The sequence below is a fragment of the Budorcas taxicolor genome, chromosome 1 (genome assembly GCF_023091745.1).
Source record: "Budorcas taxicolor isolate Tak-1 chromosome 1, Takin1.1, whole genome shotgun sequence".
Taxonomy (NCBI): domain Eukaryota; kingdom Metazoa; phylum Chordata; class Mammalia; order Artiodactyla; family Bovidae; genus Budorcas; species Budorcas taxicolor.
The window spans coordinates 107900339-107922783 of NC_068910.1; the positions used below are offsets into that span (position 1 = coordinate 107900339).

At 41.8% G+C, this 22445-nt stretch overlaps 1 protein-coding gene and 1 non-coding gene across 2 annotated transcripts in view; both read right to left on the reverse strand.

Annotated features, from left to right (window-relative positions):
* Nucleotides 1-8826, reverse strand: part of DCBLD2 (discoidin, CUB and LCCL domain containing 2) — an 80766-nt gene extending 71940 nt beyond the window's left edge. Inside the window, exon 1 of the mRNA XM_052639394.1 lies at nucleotides 8610-8826. Coding sequence (XP_052495354.1) covers nucleotides 8610-8826 — 217 coding nt within the window. The remainder of the gene's footprint in view (nucleotides 1-8609) is intronic.
* TRNAE-UUC (transfer RNA glutamic acid (anticodon UUC)) lies at nucleotides 1581-1653 on the reverse strand. The gene has a single exon. It is a non-coding gene; the product is annotated as a tRNA-Glu (tRNA).
* Nucleotides 8827-22445: the final 13619 nt, after the last annotated feature.

Below are 22445 nucleotides of genomic sequence, written 5' to 3' on the forward strand. Positions count from 1 at the left end.
AATTTAGCAACTACCTAGATTTGGTCACAGCCTCATGCATTCTACAGGGGTGAGTTATACATTAAAAAAAAAAAACACAGAGAGTGACATGCCTAGTATTAATATTTAAATCCATATATGTCTGACTCCAACATCTCTATACTTTCAAACTCCATCCAAGTTAAAAAATAATGAAGACAAAGAAAACTCTTGGGTTTAAAAGAAAAGAAATCTCACGGTTGAAAACACACTTTCAGATGAGCAGAAGCTAGACTGCAAGGAAATCATCATTTAACAAATATCTTATGTGTGCTAGACACTAAAAAAAATGTACAGCACAAATGTAGTCTACTTGTTAGCTGGTCACTGAAAAAAGGAGAAATATAAGCTGTGGGCAAAGCAACCAGTTGAGAGAAAAGATGTATATATAAGCCAGTGGCATCTTGACAGTGTTTCCAGATACAAGGTTAAGAAGCACCATGGAAGTTAAAATTATACTAAAAGCGTAACTTATATTCCCCAATGAAGCAGGGTTCTGGACAAGGTGGAAGAGATGATTTGAGAAAGAAGAAAAGGCAAGGCAGGAGGTAGTTTTACCTGCAGGGATGAAGAGCAGGACAAGGGTTTAGGACAAGGCAGGTCAGTCATGATGCTGTGGCTGAGCAGGAATCCCATGGGAGGTTCAAACCAATGGTCCTTATCTGAGGCAGATCTAGTCACAAAGGTCACATGCCTTTCTCCAGCAACCCTGCGCTATTCAGAACAGGAGAAAGCGGTGGGGACTGGCATGTGGGCCAGGTTTAGGCTCTATCAAGGACATAGGGAAAAGCATCAATGGGATGATGAACCTGGGCTGAGACAAGTGACCCAGAAATGGGCAAAGGGACTGGGCAGAAGCAGAGGTAGCTAAGGGTGATGTCACTGCTAATATCACCATAGGTACAAACGCTTCAGTCTGCCCTGCAATGGAAGTCCTCCACAATCTTGTCCCCACTGACCTTTCCAGCCTGTTTCGCATTACTTTCCTCTGACACCAGATTAGTGAAGCTACCTGAATGTTCTCCAGGAGTTTCAGTCAGCAAAGAAAAAGGAGGCAGGGAATAACTAGAACCAAAACTAGGGAGTTTTATAAAGCTGGAGGTGACTACTCAAATCAAAATCTGAATGAGAGGGCAAAGGAGTGCACCTCACTGGCTTTCATTGATTTTGGCTTAGCACAGCTCTTAAAGACCACTTATCTGACATAGCAACACAGCAGTGTTCTCTAAATAGCAGCCATGGCTTTGTTCAGAGTTCCAGTTGAGTGGGGACTCCTCTCATTATGAAAGCAAGAGTCTAGCTCCTGGGAAGATGGTGGCGGGGAGAACACTGGGCAGAATGTCAGGCCCTGTGCAAGCAGGTTAAGGTTCAAGAAAGGGCTCTGTTTCCATGGAACTGAGAAGCCCAGGCTCTGAGGGAATCAGACAAAGGACAAGTGTGAAGGGCATGCAAGTGCCCAGGACTAATGAATAATATGCTTGGGGCAGCAAATTCACTGCAGAAATGAGTTCTGAATTCTTTTTTTTTTTTTTGGCACAGCTGAGTGGTTTGTGGAATTTTAGTTCCCTGACCAGGGCCTGAACCCAGGCCCTTGGCAGTGAAAGTGCCATGTCCTAACCACTGGACCATCAGGGAGTTACCCTAAATTCACAGTTTTTGAATGATGGGCATCATGGTAAGTATTAGAAATTAGAAAATGAATAAAACTCTGCCAGATACAAGTATTCAATATACATTGTGATTAATGACTGAACAGAAAAAACTAAAAAATTACCATCTGGAGATGAGTGGATGTGGTGACAAGAGGACGCTTCTCAGAGAGGATGAGACCAAGGAAGGTTTGAAGGATGGTAAGAGGTTACTGCTTCCCGGGGGGCTTAAGGGTTAAGAATCTGCCTGCCAAGCAGGAGACACAGGTTCAATCCCTGGGTTGGGAAGATCCCCTGGAGAAGGAAACGGCAACCCACTCCAGTATTCTTGCCTGGGAAATCTCATAGACAGAGGAGCCTGGCAGGCTACAGTCCATGGGATCACAAGGAGTTGGACATGGCTCAGCAACTAAATAACAAGGAGGTGACCAAGCAGATAAAGACAGGGGCTCTTTCTCTTCAAGTAGAGAAAATGATACATGTAAAGAGATCAGTATAGAGAACAAGGTAAAACAGGATCAAAATACATATGAGAGGAATAAAAATCTCAGTTTTACACAGAACTATATATATATAAAGGGTGAGGGATGCTGACATGAGATAAAGTCAGAGAAGGAAGGGAGGGGCCAGATTCTGAAAAATATATATAAAACGCAAAGGACTCCTCTCGCTACAAAAGCACAGGAGTCTAGATACTGGGAAGATGGTAGATTTTATCTTGCAGGTGGTAAGGGGGCTGCTGGACACACTATGGAAGTATTAACAGAGCTCCAAGAGGGCAGTGCCCCAGTGTACAGAACCACAGCCCTCAGAAAAGAACCAACAAATATTTGCCCAAATATGGGGCAAGAGTGTAGGGTATAGGGCTTGCAGAGGAAGCAGTGGGCCAGGGCCAGAGGCTGAGGCATGTTACTTACTGCAGCAGGGCTGGCTTTGACACTCACAAGTTTCCTGACTCCTTGCTGTTCTGATGCTGCGATCTTCACTCCTTAAATGCCACTCATCCCTGTGAACTAGGAATCTACTGGCCCTAAGAGCTGATCTGCTTAAAACCATTTTATCAGCAAGGTTTCTCCTACTTCCCTGGGCACTGTGAGCTTACCCTCCTTTTCAAACTCACAGCACCGTGCAACTTTTCCTGGCTATTTACACACACGCTCCAACTTGAAGATGATTATTGCCCCAACTAGACTGCAGGATCCCTGAAGACAATGACAATATTTGACTTGTTCATAACTATCTTGGGGCTGTGTTAACATACGTGCACACACCCTGGGAGTTTATAGCTGGAACTCTCTCATGCTGAGAGTTTTTATGAGAGGATGATAATGAGTACGAGCATTTTCTCTTTGATCCCAAGCGATTAAGTTCTGACTGCAAACTCTGAGAAACTGTACTCCACAGAAGCAAGGAACACTGAGCCTCCTCTCCTTAGAAAGCAGTTGAGGCATTGTGCATCTTGGGGTCTTTCCAGTAACTCAAGAAGCTAGCCAAAGATCTTCTTCCAACTACATACCTTCAGAGTGCAGGTGGATCTAGCAGGTGATGTTTTAGCAGCCTTTTAAGATCATTCCATTATCCGTCTGCTTCAGTGGACACTGGCATTCATTAAATTCTAGTTTATGTGAATATCTGTATTTTTTTGTACTTATAGAGTATACTGATTTAATCCACATAAGGACCTGGAAAATTAGCATTATGTGGGTTTCTAAACTAACAGTTTGAACTGGCATACTTTCTTAAAGATCCTATCGTAAATAAAGAATTTAATCAAATGGATTAAAGAAAATAATACAATAGCAGTTTTGAACAATATAGTAATTACTTCATAAAGAATAAATGTCCTGTGAAAAAAATTTTAATTTCAAAATATTTGTCTTGCCATATTTTCAAAGCGGCCTTCTGTGTACTAAATCAGCCTGTATTAATTTTAACATGATACGTCTGCAGAAAATAACACCACACTACTAAGATCACAACCACATAAGATTATGTACGTGTGTGAATATGGACTAGAAAGGAAGATGAAGTGAAGTGAAAGTCGCTGTCATGTCCGACTCTTTGAGACCCCATGGACTATACAGTTCATGGAATTCTCCAGGCCAGAATACTGGGAAAGGAGCATACTCCAAGGAAAGGAGTGGGTAGCCTTTCCCTTCTCCAGGGGATCTTCCCAACCCAGGGATCGACCCCAGGTCTCCTGCAATGCGGGTGAATTCTTTACCAGCTAAGCCACAAGGGAAGCCCAACAAAAATTATAAATCGATAGATTAGGGGTAGGACTGTAATTATTCGTTGAGTTTTTGGTTTTGTTATATAATTGTTATCTGTATGATATTTTTAAAATAAATAAAGTGCTAAGGCCATAAGGTTGCTATAAAACAAACTAAATCCATGAGCCACACACGAAAAACTGCCAAGTGGTCTCACTTCCTACATCAACAATCACATTCAGCAAGTATCACTCCCTCTACAAAGCTTTTCCTGATCTGTGTTTCATGTCGTCAGCCTACATCCTTCCAACTAGTCAAGAAGTGGAAGTGAAAACCATCTATTTGCATGCATTTAATTAATACCTAGCATTACCACCTGAACTTTCATACCCTAGGTTTATTTTGTAAAGTATAGTCTTATATTTAAAGTCTAACTCTATGTAAATCAAGACTTTCCTTATCATACTATAATCTGATGCTTTCTTTTTAGAAATTAATTTCTTATCTTTTAAATTCTAGTACTGATGCTTTAACTCATACACATTTCGTTGGTCTTTTAGAATGAAACTTAGATGTTCAAACAGAACTATTCATTATTTCTAGAACAAAGTAAAGTTTCCTCTCTGTTGATAACACTGGGAAATCTACCTAAAAATCATTAACCTGTAATTTTACAATTAATTTTTAATTTACAAGCTTTTAAAATATGGATTTTAAATTTGATCAGTAACACATATGGAATATGTGCTTTATTTCTAACCTCCACTATGCAAAATTAATCAGAAATATAGCAGAAAAAGCATGCTTTGATTCTTGCCTCTGCAAAAAACTACATAAAAGAGCCCTAGCGTTAGTTGCTCAGTCTTGTCTGACTCTTTACGACCCCATGGACTGTAGACCCCCAGACTCCTCTGTTCATGGGAGTTTTCAAGGCTAGAATACAGGAGTGGGTTGCCATGACCTCCTCCAAGGGATCTTCCAGACCCAGATATCAAACTTGTGTCTCCTGCATTTCAGGCAGATTCTTTACTGTCTGAGCCACCAGGGAAGAACTTAAGAGCCCTAATGTTTCATCAAACCAAAAATAATTAATTAGGTTAATTCCAAATTAACCTAATGTCAACATTAGAAATAACTACAAATGCTCTTTGCACTGGGACATGTTCTTCATTTCCGACAATTCACAAATACTGCTCAAAAACTACTTCCCTGCATCACAAGCAAATAAAGGCACTACCTGACAGACTGTAAATTTTTTTCACACATTAGTTCAAAAATCATTGTGAAACTGAATGATTCTTTTTAAAAAGGAATCTGATTTGACAGATTTATTAAATTAGCTAACAAAAATAATTACTTTCATGAATATTTTGTATTAATAGGCATAAAGAAGTCAGTCTCAATGGATTTTTAAAATTTATTCCCCTGATATTTTACCACATCCAAATAACATTCTAATCTACAGGCTTCCCTGGTGGCCCAGTGAATAAGATTCTGCCTGCCAATGCAGGGGTCATGGGTTCAATCCCTTCCTGGTCTATGGAGCAACTAAGTGTGTGTGCCACAACTACTGAAGCCCGAGCCCCTTAGAGCCTGTGCTCCACAATAAGAGAAGCCCCCGCAATGAGAAGCCCATGCACCGCAACTACAGAAAGCTGCACAAAAGCAGTGAAGGCTCAGCGCAGCCAAAAGGAAAAAACTCTAACCCAGAAGGTGGGCAAACCCTCCATGACACAAATGAGGAAGCTGAGCTTCTGAGATGAGGTGACACAAATTCCTACGGTCATAAAGTAAGCCAAAGACTTAAATTCATTCAGTAGACCCACAACTTCCTATTAAGTAAATGTATTACGGTAACAAATAGGCAATCAGCGTAAGTTCCACCAATTTAAGTTTTTTAGAGAGACATACATTTCACAGGTAAATAATGCTTTCAATAAAAACAAGAAAGACTTTGAAGGTGAACTTAATATCAAACTCAGAACTCAAGACACACAAATATAAGCCTTGCCTAAAACAGCATCATAGTCAAACAGATGTGAATAAACAGAATTTATAAATATATTAATGAAGTAAGATTAAATACATCTCTGTTGTGAAAGGTTGACAAGTTTTCAGACCAATGAAAAATTTTATTCTAGACCAAATGAAAAGAAAAAACATTTGGTCAGCTGAAAATCTGCTGAAGAATGGCATTAATGTGTGGCATTAAAATGAGGTATAAAAGATTAAAAGAAAAAAACCCTGAAATACATTTCTACCTCAAAACACATATTAAATGCATTTCTACCTAGGATGGCTAAGGAAAAAAAAAATCTGTATATCACAAAACACTTTCCCACAGCTTATTTTTATTGCAATTTGCAGAACACTGGAAAATGCATAAAGAAATTACTTACAACTCTACCATCAAAAGACAACTTTTATCATTTTATTATCTCCTTCCAATCTTATTATAAAGACTTCTGATAGAGTAAAAACTCCAGCTTGTAACTTAACATTATAATATAGTAGACAGCCCCATTATAAAAAATTCTATAAGCATCTTAAAGCGCTATTTCTCATTTCAAAGTCAGACTTCCTTCCAGGTTATGTGAAGAATCCCAGTGGACCCTAAAGCACATCTGTTAAGACCAGTAACACGGACAGGACCAGAGACTGCATCCGGATCCGCTGAGTAAGAAATACAATTTTTTAAAAATTAGGGAATTCAAATGCCATACAATTTCTGGGTTTTCAGGTGATGTATACCTAAATGACCCTTACTTTCTCAATTTAGTAAGCTCATGATTAACAATGATAGTCTGTTATAGCTGTTTGTACTTTACCCTTTGCCAGACTCCTATGTACTAGCATTTCATTTTCATCAAGCTAAGAAACAGGTATATACTCATATTACTGATGTAGAAAACTGAGGTACAAACAAATGAAGTGATTTTACAAAATTTACCCAGTCAACGTGGGAGAACTAGAAATCAGGTCTTTTAAATTATCAGGATCATTTCTATTTGTGTTAATCTATACTGATGTTTTTATATAACATGACACTGTGAAAGAGAATTAGATACTCTAGTTAAAATGCTTGGTAAAAACTAAAATTAAACTTAAAAAAAAAAGGTAATGTTGCACGTTTAATTAGGCCAGGCTTGAGAAACTCTAAAAACAAGGCAATTGTCTCATTTGCAGAGGAGACATTTAATCAGTTATAAACTATTCAAAGATCTTTTTTAAAAACATGACATAAACACTTTCAGATTCTGAAATAAGCAAAAGTGGTCAGAGTATCCTGCTTATGTAGTTATATTTTGTATCAATATACCTTATTTTATGGGTGTCTCAGTTTCCTTATGTTTGAAATGGGATAACAATACTTAACTCAGATGGCTGTGGTGAGGATTAAATGAGTTAATAGATGTAAACCACTAAGGGTTGTCACAAAGTAAGACCCATTCAATCAGTGTTAGCTATATGTTAATATAATCCTGTTTTGCTTTTTCTTTCTACCAGGAGGAAAACAGAAGCATAGGTTTTAAAATTTCAATGAAGGAAAAAATTTCACTCTAATTTATTAAGTGCTGATGTTCAAGAATTCAATTAAGGAGATGATCTAACTGAAACCTGAATGCTGCCTAGAGCTGAAAGAGGTTAGTTTACCAAAAACATTGTTTCCATTTACATTATATCTCCACATGCCTGTCAAAGTTTTAGCATCTTCACAATGACGTGCTTAAGACCATGATTGCATACTCTACTGAAAACTACATGAAAGCAACATTGAGCTGGACTTAACCGTGGAGATCAACCTAAAAACAAACAAAAAAACCTCTTCCAAGTATTAAGTAACAATCCAGTTCTTATCTCTCTCATTGTAATAAAATGGAAATTCAATGCAGAAATGTGTTCAATAACTTGATGTCGAATTGTTTTCAAAATTGCTGTTCAATGCCTGAAAAAAAGTACTAAAAAGGGGAAGAAATCAGCCCAGCATTCTCTTTCAACTATGATTATTAAGTAAATAGCTTTGTACGCTCTGGAATAGGTTCTCGAAGGATTGTAGTAGGAAAGAAGTTTTGTCACTTTCTGTAAGGGCTTGCCCATTTAATACGGATCGCTCCGTCTGGGCAATAGAGCACGCTGCCTTGGGTCCCAGACGCAGAGTCTGACCCAAACAATCTAACTAGACCACCATTCTGAATAGGCAGGGATTGCAAAGAGCATGTTCTAAATCCAAGACTCAAAGATAACCAGAATAAACTCTATTCGATTTTGAACTTGGCACTTTCACAAAAGATAATCGTCAACTCCCTTCAATGGATTTAAGATGCTATTCAATTACCTGGCCGTTTTACTCTGTTCATCCATCCACTTAGCTTAACATTAGACAGCGCATCTCCAAAACTTCTTTTCCTCTCAAATTTTTCCCCAGAACAATCCAAGGCCCAAAAGAGGTCTTCATAGCAAGGTCTCACTTCCCTCTTCTCAAAATAAAAATGAATGGGCTCCCCCAAAAGTAAAGCCGCGCCAACTTGGGGAAAAACAGACAGCCAAGCTTTGCAATACAACCCAGCGAGTGCGGGACCAGGTCTGGCCAGGCACCGAAGCGCACCACAACTACCCTGCGCGTCTGCAGATTCCGTAACGACCCAGACACCCTGCACCCCAGAGGCTCCCACTGCGCCCCACGGCCCCCGGGGCCCCGCGAGCAGCGCACTCCTCGGGAAGAACTCACCTTGCTGGGCTCCGGCGTCCTCGAGCAGCAGGAGCAGGATAAGTAAGAGGAGGAGGAACAGAGGCCTGGGGAAGGAGGTGGAGGAGGAGTTGGAGCGAAATGGGAGGGGGTAGGAGCGGGAGAGGGGGAGCGCGGCCCGGGCGGGGGCGGCGACCGCGGCCCGGACTAGGAAACGTTGAGGGCTGTGCCCGGCTCTCACCACCGCCCGGCTCGCCATCGCGGCGGCCGGCAGTCCGCCTGCATAGTGCGGCCGCCCCGGGGCCGCGGCACCGGGCGAGAAGGCAAAGGCAGCGGCGGGAGAGCAAGAGGCAGCGCGCGCTTCGCCCCACGCCGCCCGCACCCCACGAAACCTCCTTCTTCGTCCCTTCCCTCCGCTGCCCTCCCCGGGACCCCAGGCCGGAGCGCTAGGGAGGGGAGGGAAAGAAATGGGGTGCTCGAGCCGCGGAGGACAGCTGGGGCGACGCGCCTCCAGAGCCGCGTTCAGCAATCCGACCCCTGCCCACCGCGCTCGTCCTGGGCTCGGGCTGGCTGGCAGGCAGGCCGGCCGCCCGCTCCCTCGCGCTCCCTCTCGCGCGTGCTGGCCACGCCTTCACAGCCCGCCCCGGCCAATCCGCGGGCAGCTCTGGTCCGTCTCCCTCTGTGCCACCCAATCAACACTCGTTCGCCTCGGTCGACCCGTTAGCTCCCCGGCCCACTCCTCGAGCTCCACCGCCCCTCATCTCTCTCCTCCAATCCCCTGCGGTCTTGGGAAGCGTCCCACCCGCCTCCCCCAAAACGGGTTCCGCCCCCAAACTCTAGCCCCGACAGCCCCCACCCGGCCCGCGCGCCTGTTATTGTTGGGACTTCAGCCCAAGCTGATCCCGTAGAGGCTGTTGCTTGCTCTGGTCAATGACTTCCGGGACTTCCCCTAGCCCGCTCTCCCTGCTGCTCTGGCCCAACTTGCTCATTGCTCCTCCCACGTCGCACATCAGGCCACTGGAAGGGGTGGGAAACCTGGATTCTGGCTGATTTTAGCTGGGAGCTGAGTCTGAGGGACTTTTTGTCCCCTCAATAGCAGAGCATGTTTTTTTTATTAAAATTACATCCAGTTGTTGCAGCAACTCCCAGTTACAATAACAGATAGTGTTCAGTGTAAGATATATATGTATTTACTGTTTCCTATGCCTTTTACTATGTTAATGTGGGCCGGAGGATGGCGGGGGGGGGGGGGGGGGGGGGGAAGTATATGACAAGATCCATGCCCCTAAAGCAATTTAAACCTGACTTCCTAACATTCACTAAGCCATTCTACCAGGACTTGTTGGTCACCTGCTGTGAACCTGCAAACGTACAAGTTATGGGGTTTGCAGTCATAATACAGAAATCTTCCAGGATCTTGTGTTGGGACAGAGACGGAAATGCATCATGAACGTCAGAATAAAATAAATACTAACCAGAGTCGCGAGTAATCAGATGGAGGCTGTAAGAAGATGGAGTAACCAAAAGAAAAAAAAAAAAGAACAGGCTTTGGGAAAAGGGAAAGCAAAGGACTAGGCAGGAACTGGTTTCAGGAGAAAGATGGTTTAGGATGTTTTTCTTATCTCTCCTCGCTTTTTTTTGGAACTCTGCATTCAGATGGGTATATCTTTCCTTTTCCCCTTTGCTTTAGCTTCTCTTTTTTTTTTCTCAGCTTTCTATAAGTCCTCCTCAGACAACCATTTTTCCTTTTTGCGTTTCTTCCTCTTGGGAATGGTGTTAATCACTGCCTCCTGTATAGTGTCACAAACCTCCGTCCCTAGCTCTTCAGGCACTCTATCAGATCTAATCCCTTGAATCTATTTGTCACTTTCACTGTATAGTCATAAGGGATTTGATTTAGGTCATACCTGAATGGTCTAGTGGTTTTCCCTACTTTTTTCAATTTAAGTCTGAATTTGGCAATAAGGAGTTCATGATCTCAGTCACAGTCAGCTCGCAGTCTTGTTCTTGCTGACTGTATAGAGCTTCCCATCTTTGGCTGCAAAGAATATAATCAATCTGATTTTGGTGTTGACCATCTGGTGATGTCCATGTGTAGAGTCTTCTCTTGTGTTGTTGGAAGAAGGTGTTTACTATGACCAGTGCATTCTCTTGGCAAAACCCTGTTAGCCTTTGCCCTGCTATATTCTGTACTCCAAGGCCAAATTTGCCTGATCATTGCATGCAAGATGAGCACAATAAAGGACAAAAATGGTGTGGACCTAACAGAAGCAGAAGATATTAAGAAGAGGTGGCAAGAACACACACAACTATACAAAATAGATCTTCACAACCCAGATAATCATGATGGTGTGATCACTCATCTAGAGCCAGACATCCTGAAATGCGAAGTCTAATGGGCCTTAGGAAGCATCACTACAAACAAAGCTACTGGAGGTGATGGAATTCCAGTATGAGCTATTTCAAATCCTGAAAGATGATGCTGGGAAAGTGCTGCACTCGATATGCTTCAAATTTGGAAAACTCAGCAGTGGCCACATGACTGGAAAAGGTCAGTTTTCCTTTCAGCCTCAAAGAAAAGCAATGCCAAAGAATGCTGAAACTACTGCACAATTGTACTCATCTCACACACTAGTAAAGTAATGCTCAAAATTCTCCAAGCCAGGCTTCAATCGTATGTGAACCGTGAACTTCCAGATGTTCAAGCTGGATTTAGAAAAGGCAGAGAAACCAGAGATCAAATTGCCAACATCCGCTGGATCATTGAAAAAGCAAGAGAGCTCCAGAAAAACATCTACTTCTGCTTTACTGACTATGCCAAAGCCTTTGACGGTGTGGATCACAATAAACTGGAAAATTCTGAAAGAGATGGAAATACCAGACCACCTGACTTGCCTTTTGAGAAATTTGTATGCAGGTCAGGAAGCAACAGTTAGAACTGGACATGGAACAGTCCAAATAGGGACTAGACTGGTTCCAAATAGCGAAAGGAGTACATCAAGGTTATATATTGTCACCCTGCTTATTTAACTTATATGAAGAATACATCATGAGAAATGCTGGGCTGGATGAAGCATAAGCTGGAATCAAGATTGCTGGGAGAAATAGCAGTAACTTCAGAAATGCAGATGACATGACCCTTATGGCAGATAGCAAAGAAGAACTCAAAAGCCTCTTCATGAAAGTGAAAGAGGAGAGTGAAAAAGTTGTCTTAAAACTCAACATTCAGAAAACTAAGATCATGGCATCTGGTCCCATCACTTCATGGCAAATAGATGGGGAAACAGTGACAGAGTTTATTTTTTAAGGCTCCAAAATCACTGCAGATGGTGACTGCAGCCATGAAACTAAAAGATGCTTGCTCCTCGGAAGAAAAGTTATGACCAACCTAGACAGCATATTAAAAAACAGAGACATTACTTTACCAACAAATGTCCCTAGTCAAAGATACGGTTTTTCCTGTGGTCATGTATGGATGTGAGAGTTGGACTATAAAGAAAGCTGAGCACCAAAGAATTAATGCTTTTGAACTGTGGTGTCAGAGAAGACTCTTGAGACTCTTGAGATCCAACCAGTCCACCCTAAAGGAAATCAGTCCTGAATATTCATTGGAAGGACAGATGCTGAAGCTGAAACTCCAATACCTTGGCCACCTGGTGTGAATAACTGACTCACTGGAAAAGACTCTGATGCTGGGAAAGATTAAAGGTGGGAGAAGAAAGGGATAACAGAGGATGAGATGATTGGATGGCATCACCATCTCAATGGACATGAGTTTGAGTAAACTGCTCCAGGAGTTGGTGATGAACAGGGAAGCCTGGCATGCCGCAGTCCATGGGGTTACAAAGAGTTGGTCATGACTGAGTTACTGAACTGACTTAACTGGGATGTTTTTAACATGGGACCCTAAAAGAGGGATGGTGTCATTAAAAAAACTGGATAGGTCTATCAGGTTGTATGAGAGAGTGAGTCAGTTTTGGACATACTGGACTTCTGTGGTGGTCCAGTGTTTAAGAATCCACCTGCTAATGCAGGGGATGTGGGTTCAACCCTTGGTCCAGGAAAATTCCATATGCCTCGAAACAACTAAGCCTGTGTAGGACCACTGAGCCTGTGTGCCTCAGCTACTGAAGACTGCCTACCTAGAGCCTGTACTCCATAACAGGAGAAGCCACCATAGTTAGAAGGCCATGCATTGCAACTGGAGAGTAGCCCCCGCTGGCTGAAACTAGAGAAAGCCTGAGTGCAGCATCAAAGACCCAGGACAGCAATAAATAAATAAATTAAAATTTTGGACATACTGAACTTGGGATGTTCACTCAGTTAGTACATGATGTTATATAACAGGCAGGTTAACATTTTAGTCTAAAGCTCAAGTTGAGGAACACCTTGAAGTTATGGGTGAGAGTCATAAGTGAATGTGATTTGAAAACTATGGAAGGGACTGACATCCTCAAATGAAAATCTGAAAATTGAAAAGGACTTTGGAGGTCATCTTTTTCAATTCCCCTGTTAACCCCTCATACACTAAACCCTTCCACCAGTTTATATTCAATTAGCATTTATGGAATGCCTATAAAACCCTACTGTACTTAAGGCCTAACACGGACAGTGAGCAAACAAAGTTCAATCAAAGGAGCCAACATTGTATGGGGGAGGCAACATATAAAGAAATTTGTTGCTATCAGTGCCATGTTGGAAGTATGGACTGATGACCCAATATCAAGTGGAAGGAGTTCAAGGAACCCATCATGGCAAGGATGAACCTCCACCAAGTCCTGAATGAGAAGACAAAGTGAGGAAAGTGGTCTCAGGCCAGCTGTAAAGTAGGCTGGCCCACAGACCCCATGGTGAATGGTGTTTATGGAGCTGAATGGGGTTAACTACTGCTGACTTAGTGGGAGCAACTGGAAACTAGTGTGGAAAAGTGGGTAGAGGCAAGATCTACAAGAGAATGAGATGGTTGGATGGCATCACCGACTCGATGGGCATGAGTTTGAGCAGGCTCTGGGAGTTGGTGATGGACAGGGAAGCCTGGCATGCTGCAGTCCATGGGGTTGCAAGGAGTCAGACACGACTGAGCGACTGAACTGAACTGAACTGAAGAAGTCAGAATTTTATTCTGTCGTTTTGAGAAGCAACTGAAGGATTCTAAGAAAGAGTGACATTATCAAATTTTTACTTTAGAAAGCTCAACCAGATGGGTAGGTGAGGAACGGACTGGAGGAAAAGAGATTGCGGAGACAGGAGGAGCCAGTCCAGAGACTGGCCCAATGATCTGTGTGTTGAAAGGGAGTGATGGTGTGTCTGAACAGCAATTCCAGTGGGCTTGGAAAGGGGAGACTTTCCAAGGAATGTTTATGAATGTTTTACTGCCTCGATATGGTGAGTAAGGAGGAGTTCAAGAAGATGCTCAGGTTTCTAAGTAGAAGGCAGTGCCTATTACAGAGCAAAGGAAACTGGTTGGTTGAGAAGGTAGAAGACAAGGTTATGAATTCAGTATGGGGACAGTTGAATATGTACTGATGTGACAGGCAATCAGGCAAGTGCTAAGACCTCCAGGTATTGCTGTTCTCTCTGAGACAGCCCATCTTGTTTGTTGGACAACTCCTTTTGTCAGGCATTGAGAGATAACCTTGAGGTCACAGAGGTGATGGACAGAGCAAGATTTTATGAATCTCAGGGTGGTGTTCTATTGACTACACAGAACTGCAGCAGAGGCAGGGTATTCTTCTGTGAGCTAACAGGTTAGAGAAGCCTTCCTGGAACAGGGAAGGTGGGCTGTAGGTGCCTCTACTCCTTGTTATCATAGGATGAAAAGATCCTGGCAACACATACCTACACATACCTAGCACAAGCGGTAGGAGCACTTACATTCTTCATCTCTTTTTTTCATCCCTGTTTTACAGACTATATGGCATTTTAAAGGGTTATTAGAAGTGGAGAATAGAGAGCTAAAGAGGTTCTAACTGAGGTCAATGGCAGGAAGGGAATGAGGGGGAAAGGAGCAACTTAGAGTTATATATAGAGAGGTGAAATCAAAATATCTTGATGACTGAGATCGTTGAACAACTTCAGTATGTATTCTTATGCTTCCGTCTCCTGGGATTTGTTTTGGAAATACAGAGTATAGAACTCTGGCTGAAGAACATCTGTGGAGGCCCCATTACTGTCTGAATGAGGGAACTGTAAGTAGAGCAAGTAGGTAGAAATTCTTTCTGCCTCTGTTCTCTCCTCACTTCTGATCATTGTTATTCTACTAAGCTGCAAAAATGACCACAAAAGACCACACTGAGAGGGCCAGAATCTTGGAACACCTCACACCAGTAGAGTATAACAGATACTCATTTCTAGGGCAATGCCTGGGGAGGGCAGAATTCTAGTTTATCTGATGTTTCTCACTGCCTGCCTGTTATTCAGGCCAATGTTGTTGTTACTTGGGCCATCTTCCTTCTCTCTGGGGCTTGGTGTGTGTGTAGAGGGGCAGGGGGTTGACATCTGCTGAGGCATTACTTGTCCAGGACTATTAACACACGTGACTCAGATGGCTGGGCTAGATTAGAACTGAGGATTCTAAGCAGGACCCAAAGTGGATGGTTCTGGAGGAGGCCATGATCAGAGTAGCCAGGGACCCCTGGAAGCTAAAGTGCTTCCGCAAAAGAGATCCTGGTCCAAGCTCCTTCCTACAGAGTCTCAAAAAGGCATGTGCTTTAGGGGTTCCCATGGGGACAAGACCAACATAGAAAACACACACTGAGTAATTAATGCCTTCATGACACAGGAGCTCACTGACAATGCCCTTGGACTTGTAGCACCCATGGTGGGTTCTGTTCATGGGCTGGTAAATGAATGAATACTTTGGATGAAGGCTCTGGGAAAAGGCATATATGGGGTAGTTGTACATGAAATATAAGAAAACTGAAATATATATCATTTTAATATATTTATGTTTGTTTAATCCATGTTAAGAAATTTAAAAATAAGTAGCTGCTGCGGCTGCTGCTAAGTCGCTTCAGTCGTGTCCAACTCTGTGCAACCCCGTAGACGGCAGCCCACCAGGCTCCCCTGTCCCTGGGATTCTCCAGGCAAGAACACTGGAGTGGGTTGCCATTTCTTTCTCCAATGCATGCAAGTGAAAAGTGAAAGTGAAGTCGCTCAGTCGTGTCCGACGTAGAGTCTCACCTTAAATTTTAATTCCAAGACCTTCCTCCCCTTTTTTGTCCTCTCCCTGTTCCTCTCATTCTTTCTTCCTGGAGGAATAGTGAAAATGAAATTGACCTGTAGAGAAAAGGAGAAATATGGAAAGAGAGGTAACATACCACTATTTCTGCTTTCAAATGAATCCCAGGTCAGCCACTTCTAAGGAAATAAGATGGAGGAAAAGAAGCTGGGGGCTGGTGTATTTGCTTCTGACTGTACCAGAACATCTGGGTTTTAATGGTATGATACAGTAAGAATCCTTGGCACCATCATTGCTATTAAATGTCTGTTATGCATTAATAAAACAGAAGAGGCTCATTTAATATGGCATTTATACTGGAAACCTTGGGATGATGATATGTAATGAATCACTGGTGGGTTTTATCAGTGAATGTGTATTTTTGGCAGGGTAACAGAAAGAGAGAACAAACGAGCATTTACTTTTGTGATCTTCTAGAGGAATGGGAGAAAGAAGAATGTGGCAGTTCTGGGGAAATATTTCAAACTTCAAAGACCAGAGCCCTAAGATCTGGTTACTGTTTTCACAGGAGCATTTTATTTGTCCTGTTGACTGTTTGGACAAATGTTTACGACCAAGAGGGTTGCTAAATGTCCGAATTCTGCTGAGGAGACTTTCTTCATTTCCACAGAAGGAAGTGGTTTGGATACATTTTTCTCTCTATCTTGTAAGTTTCTTTCAGTGAGTCTTGTCAGTCAAATGTAGCTCTCAGGTTTATTGCTCTGATTTCCTTAATATGTATAAATTATTTCTTTAGGTAGTTATTTTGTTATACCAAATATAAGTGTTGGGAACCTAATTTATTATAGAAGATATTGCATTTCTACTGGTAGATAAAGAGGTTAAATATTTTTTCTTGTCCTATTTCAGCAACATGATTAACCATGATCATTTTCCATTTGCCTCTTCCTCTATTACAAGCATCTCTCTCTTTCCCTACCCTACCCTCTTTGGTTTTTCTAGGAACATAGGAAATTCAACCAATTCACTTTCTTGGGGGTCAGAAGAAGAAGGCTTCAGCTTGGTATTTTATCTCTGATGGAAGCTGCAAAGGATTTGTGTGCACACTGACCTCCATAAGATCAATATCATGCCTGGAAATTAGAGAATTAATTACACATGCATGGTTAGCAGAGAAGTGAAAATTGAAGAATGAACATACCAGAGTACTGGCAATAATATGATTTAGGTGTGTGGTAGCTGCATGCCTCCCCCTGAATTCTTTCCTCTGGGACCTTGGCTGGCAACGCAGCCCAGAATTAAATAGACAAAGAGGAAATGCTGTTTGGCTTCTGAAAAACTGAGTTGTTTCATGAGCTCATGGAAAACTATAACCAGATAGTTCTATCCAACTGAAAAGTGCTGTCTAGCCTCCAGCAAGGCTCCTGGATTCTTTAGGTATCAGTTTCCTCGTCTGGAACAGAAGATATTTAGATCTCAGTATACGCATCTGTCGGACAAGGCAATGGCACCCCACTTCAGTACTCTTGCCTGGAAAACCCCTGGATGGAGGAGCCTGGAAGGCTGCAGTCCATGGGGTTGCTGAGGGTCAGACACGACTGAGTGACTTCACTTTCACTTTTCACTTTCATATATTGGAGAAGGCAATGGCAACCCATTCCACTGTTCTTGCTTGGAGAATCCCAGGGATGGGGGAGCCTGGTGGGCTGCCGTCTATGGGGTCGCACAGAGTCGGACATGACTGAAGTGATTTAGGAGCAGCGGCAGCAGCATACGCATCTGTCTGGGTGAGTGCTCAGTTGTGTCTGACTCTTTGTGAACCCATGGACTATAACATGCCAAGCTCCTCTGTCCATGGGATTTCCCAGGCAAGAATACTGGAGCATGTTGCCATTTCCTTCTCCAGGGGATCTTCCTGAGCCAGGGATCGAACCATCTTCGCTTACATCTCCTGGATCAGCAGGGGGATTCTTTACCACCTCACCACCTCATTTGGAGCTTGTGCTCCAAATTTTTGCATGATTCTTTTCTAATTTGCATTTCCTATAGGGTCCATGGGATTCCCTGGTGGCTCAGAGGGTAAAGAGTCTACCTGCAATGTGGGAGGCCTGAGTTTGATCCCTGGGTCAGGAAGATCCCCTGGAGAAGAAAATGGCAACCCACTCCAGTGTTCTTGCCTGGAAAATCCCATAGATGGAAGAGGAGCCTGGCAGGCTACAGTCCATGGTGTTGCAGAGTTGGACATGACTGAGCAACTTCACTTCATAAGGTCTGTAGTATAGGATGCATGCTTGCACGCTAAGTCACTTCAGCCATGTCCAACTCTTTGCAACTCTCTGGACGGCAGCCCACCAGGCTCCTCTATCTGTGGAATTCTCCAGGCAAGGAAACTGGAGTGGGTTGCCATGCCCTTCTCCAGGGGGGTCTTCCTGGATATATGCATAAAGTTAGACAATTCTTCCAAATTCTCATTGTCTGCTGTTCCCTTTCATCTCAAAGCCAGATTCTAAGTCCTTAATCCCTATATCACTTCCTATTATAGAAGGGAGAGGAAACTGATGACTACAGAATTCCTCTCTGTGAAAGCATTGTTTGTGCTGAGCAGGAGTGGCTTCATAGGAGTTGCTTCACACCCCGCCCCCTGCCCAGCAGTGCCCTTGTGAACGGGGGCTGGATGAAGAGTTTCAGTTCTGTTCTGTGAAAGGAGTGGAGGGGACCTTGGAGGGGGAGGGGACCTTATCAGAAAGGAGATGGGGGAGGTCAGAGGAGATAAAGCTGGCCTGCAATTTGAATGGAAGCTGGAGTTGAGGAAAGGCGAGAAACAGTGCAAATTCCCCAGTGGTTGGAATGCTAAGATTATTTGTGGCATATGCCACTCCCACCCCTCTTCCTCCCAAATTCTTCATTAAGTTTGCTCTAGTCACAGCCTAGACCGGGTGAAACTCTGACAAAAGGGGAGTTGCACACAAGTTGGATGGGGGACAATCAGGTTGTAGAGTTTATTGATTCTATATGGAAAAGGGATGCTTCCTTAGGAGGTGAAATGACAGCAGAGATCAAAAATTCAGAGAAATAAGAAAACTCCTAGAACCAGAGGCCTAGAGAAACTGAACTCTCTGTGCCACTCACCATTTCTTAACAAGAGACTCGGATTCCATCCCTAAGTACCTCAGGATAGTTGAACTATTTTAAGTATTAAAGGACGACGTGATTGTTGCAAGCTAGAAGATTTGGAATCATCCAGGTAGCTGACATCTGTTATGCTAGGACAAGTGAATAATAATAACAATGATTCTACTTTTTATTTTCTAAGATTCAAGAGAATAGAATTAGATTGTTTTTAATGCACACATTCTTTCAACGATTCCTTTTGGATCTTTTAATTAAATTTAATTTAGATCCTTTAAATGTAATAAGTCAGTAAAATAGGAAGCAGTATTTTCAACAATTGGAAGCCTTTAGAGATTCAGTGTGTAAAAGGAATACCTAAGGCTTTTAAAACAAATAAGTATATTATCTTCTTCATATCACATTCACAGACTAGCTAATGTTAGCCTGCCTTTCAATACAATAAGGTATAAATGAGATGCAAAATATACATTTTCATTTAAATTGATTTTTTTATTTGGGGCATTCTATTAACCATAGTTTGTGAAATGACAGATTGTAGACTAAAAGGAAATAATATATTGTTCAGATTAATCTGACTTACCATGAGCTTCTGCATTAATCATCAGGTTTTAACACCAATAGAAGTCATGCTTTACATTTGACTGACATACACTATCATTTTGCTCCTAGTTAACATACTGCACAAAAGTGATAATGTGAGGGATTTTTCTGAAGGATTGATTGCAGACCAAGATAACTCCTAGGAGGGAAAAAAAGCAGAATATAATTTCCCTTATTTGGCTAATTTCTTTTTTTAATTTTGAAGGACAGTACATGCCTAGTGCTCACAGAATTTTGAATAAATAAAATTATTTTCTCATCATATATCTGGCATTATATACTGGTAATCATTTAAAATCAGAGCTTAGTTTCCATTTGTAGGTCTGAAAATATGTAGATTCATTTTTGATAAATATAGTCAGTATATTTGATACTACTGATGACTAAAATGGAGGGTGAGAGAAGACCTTGGTAAAAGATATAAATTATTGTCACAAAAAGTCACATAGTAACAAAAAATCATGGATTTCCTATTTGCCTAGGTTTCATTTGGAAGATGCTCAGATATTAATAACAGCTCCACCTTATAACAAAATTTAACTATTTGTTTAGCTGTTTGATTTGAAACAGTAAAAGTGATTTTATTTCCCCCAAATCAAATACCAGACATAAAGCAATTCAGGATTCAATTTGGTCTTTTCATCACATGTTATTATACACATACATAAAAATGATTAACAAAGTACTTCCTATCATAATATAAATATATCCATTCACTCTAGATACTGTTAGATGTCACATATGCATAGAATTAATTAAAGCACCTACAAAATAATATCCCCAACAGAGAGCCACGCAATGTGTATATAATTCAATTGAAATTCTCTACAAGTTAACCAACTCTTAATAGCCATACATACATACTTATGGCAGCTGTCAATTTAGAGAAATTATAGTTGTGCATGGCCCAGAATAAAATCTTTAACACCATCTGTGTCCTAATGGAAAACAAATGAAACAAATGAGCCATGTTTAAAGATGCATTAAAATATTACACTCAGGGACTTCTCTGGTGGTACAGGGGATAAGAATCTGCCTGCTGACGCAGGGGACATGGGTTCGATCCCTGGTCTGGGAAGATCCCACATGCTGTGGAGCAACCAAGTTCATGTGCCGCAATTCCTAAGCCCACATGCCCTAGAGCCCACGCTCGGCAATAAGAGAAGCCACTGCAATGAGAAGACCATGTTCTTAAAGGAAGAGTAGCCCTCACTCACTGCAACTAGAGAAAGCCTGTGTGCAGCAACAAAGACCCAGCACAACTAAAAATAAAATATAAATAAATTAATTAAGAAAATATTATACTCAAATCCTATCTGTAATCACATATTCTCTCCTGAAAGTTAGTGTCCACCATTTATGTCTGTATACTATGTGTGCAAAACATTTAAGCTCTTCTTTACCCATCAAGATTTTTTTCCTGGTCCTAGAATCATTTTCATAGTTGTGAATTTCATTCTATTCCATCATGTGACATTATCCCCACCTTTATTTTCCCAAACCAAATTAATCCAAGAGGTGGCTAACATCCATGAAAGATAGAGTAACCTCTAAAGATCTTTCTTTAAAAATTATCTTCATGGACTTCATGTAGCCAATAAATGATAAGAAAACTGTATTTAGGAGAAGACAGTATAAATTGTCTCTGATGATATCTTGAGAATGTAAAATATCCTTAAAAAAAATGTAAAGAAACTCAGAATTCCACACTTTACTCAGTGAATGTTAATTTTTTCTCTAACAGATTTCCAAATTAATTTAAAACAAGCTGCATAAAAATTATGACATAATTTTCTGGACTGCAGAATCAATGAGTTGTTCTGAGATGGTGAGTACCAACTAAGTCACCTGATTCTGAGAGCCCACTCATGGAAACCTGCGGTCTCTTTTGAGTAGTGATGGGAAAAATACTGAGAACCACTGGGCTAGAAGATTCAGTTCTGACAACCAGGCAGTTAGAGTTCATTTGGGTCTCTGACTTTTTCAGATTTATAGTTAAAAATCCTTTTTATGTCTGTTTCTGCCAAGCTTATGTCCCTTCCAAGCTGTATATCTTCCATATTCCTTCTCCTTAAAAGAAAACACTTTGATCCATTAATGGAATGTAGTTGACCCAGTGCCCTCTCTGTCGCAATGTTGATTTACAGCCGCCAGGAGCAACAGGCAGCAAGCCAGGCTGCAGACAGTGACTAAACCCCAACAACAGGTCAGATGCAGTGCTTGCTTAATGGGCCCCTCTGTCTCCAGTGAGCAGCCCGCCTGTCACAGTGGGTGCAGCTTTCTCATGGTAGGAATTAGTTGCACACATTTTCCTGTCTCTAGGATTTGTCAGAAGGCTGTCTGTGACCAGATGAGCCACTGGAGAATCATGCTCTAATTCTGGGTCCCCTCCTGTGTGTGGGAACCTTGCCAGAAGGGGAAGAGCAGGGCGCTCACATTTAGTGAGCATCTACCTCTGGTAGGAGTTTGACACATGTGACGTTACTGATGTTTTCTGGCATCTCAGTGAAGTTTAATTATTCACACATGAAAACACTGGCTCAGTGATTAGGAAAGGACTCAGCAGGGTTGAGATTCCAGGCCTGCCTCACATGAGCAAGGATCGTGTTTTTACAGCTTAACCACACTGCCTCCATGTTATTCTGAGAAATGCTTATGTCACTCAGTAACCTAGATGTTTTACAAAACCTGCTACTGACAGGCAACAAATACCTAATAAAAGTGCATTTTTTGTGTTACAAAATTATCATTTGATACAAATGGTTATTTTGAAAACCGTGCTAGGAGATGCCCATTTTATCTCTTGTACTTTCTAAAAGCTCATAAATTTTTTGTCTTGAATATTTGGATAAGTGCACAAGCCCAGGTCCTGGAATTGTATAGCATTTGAATTTAGGGTTCAGAGAATGTGCTGGCATTCTTCATCTTTGCTGAATCCCACCAGAGATCAAAGAATCTGAGAGATT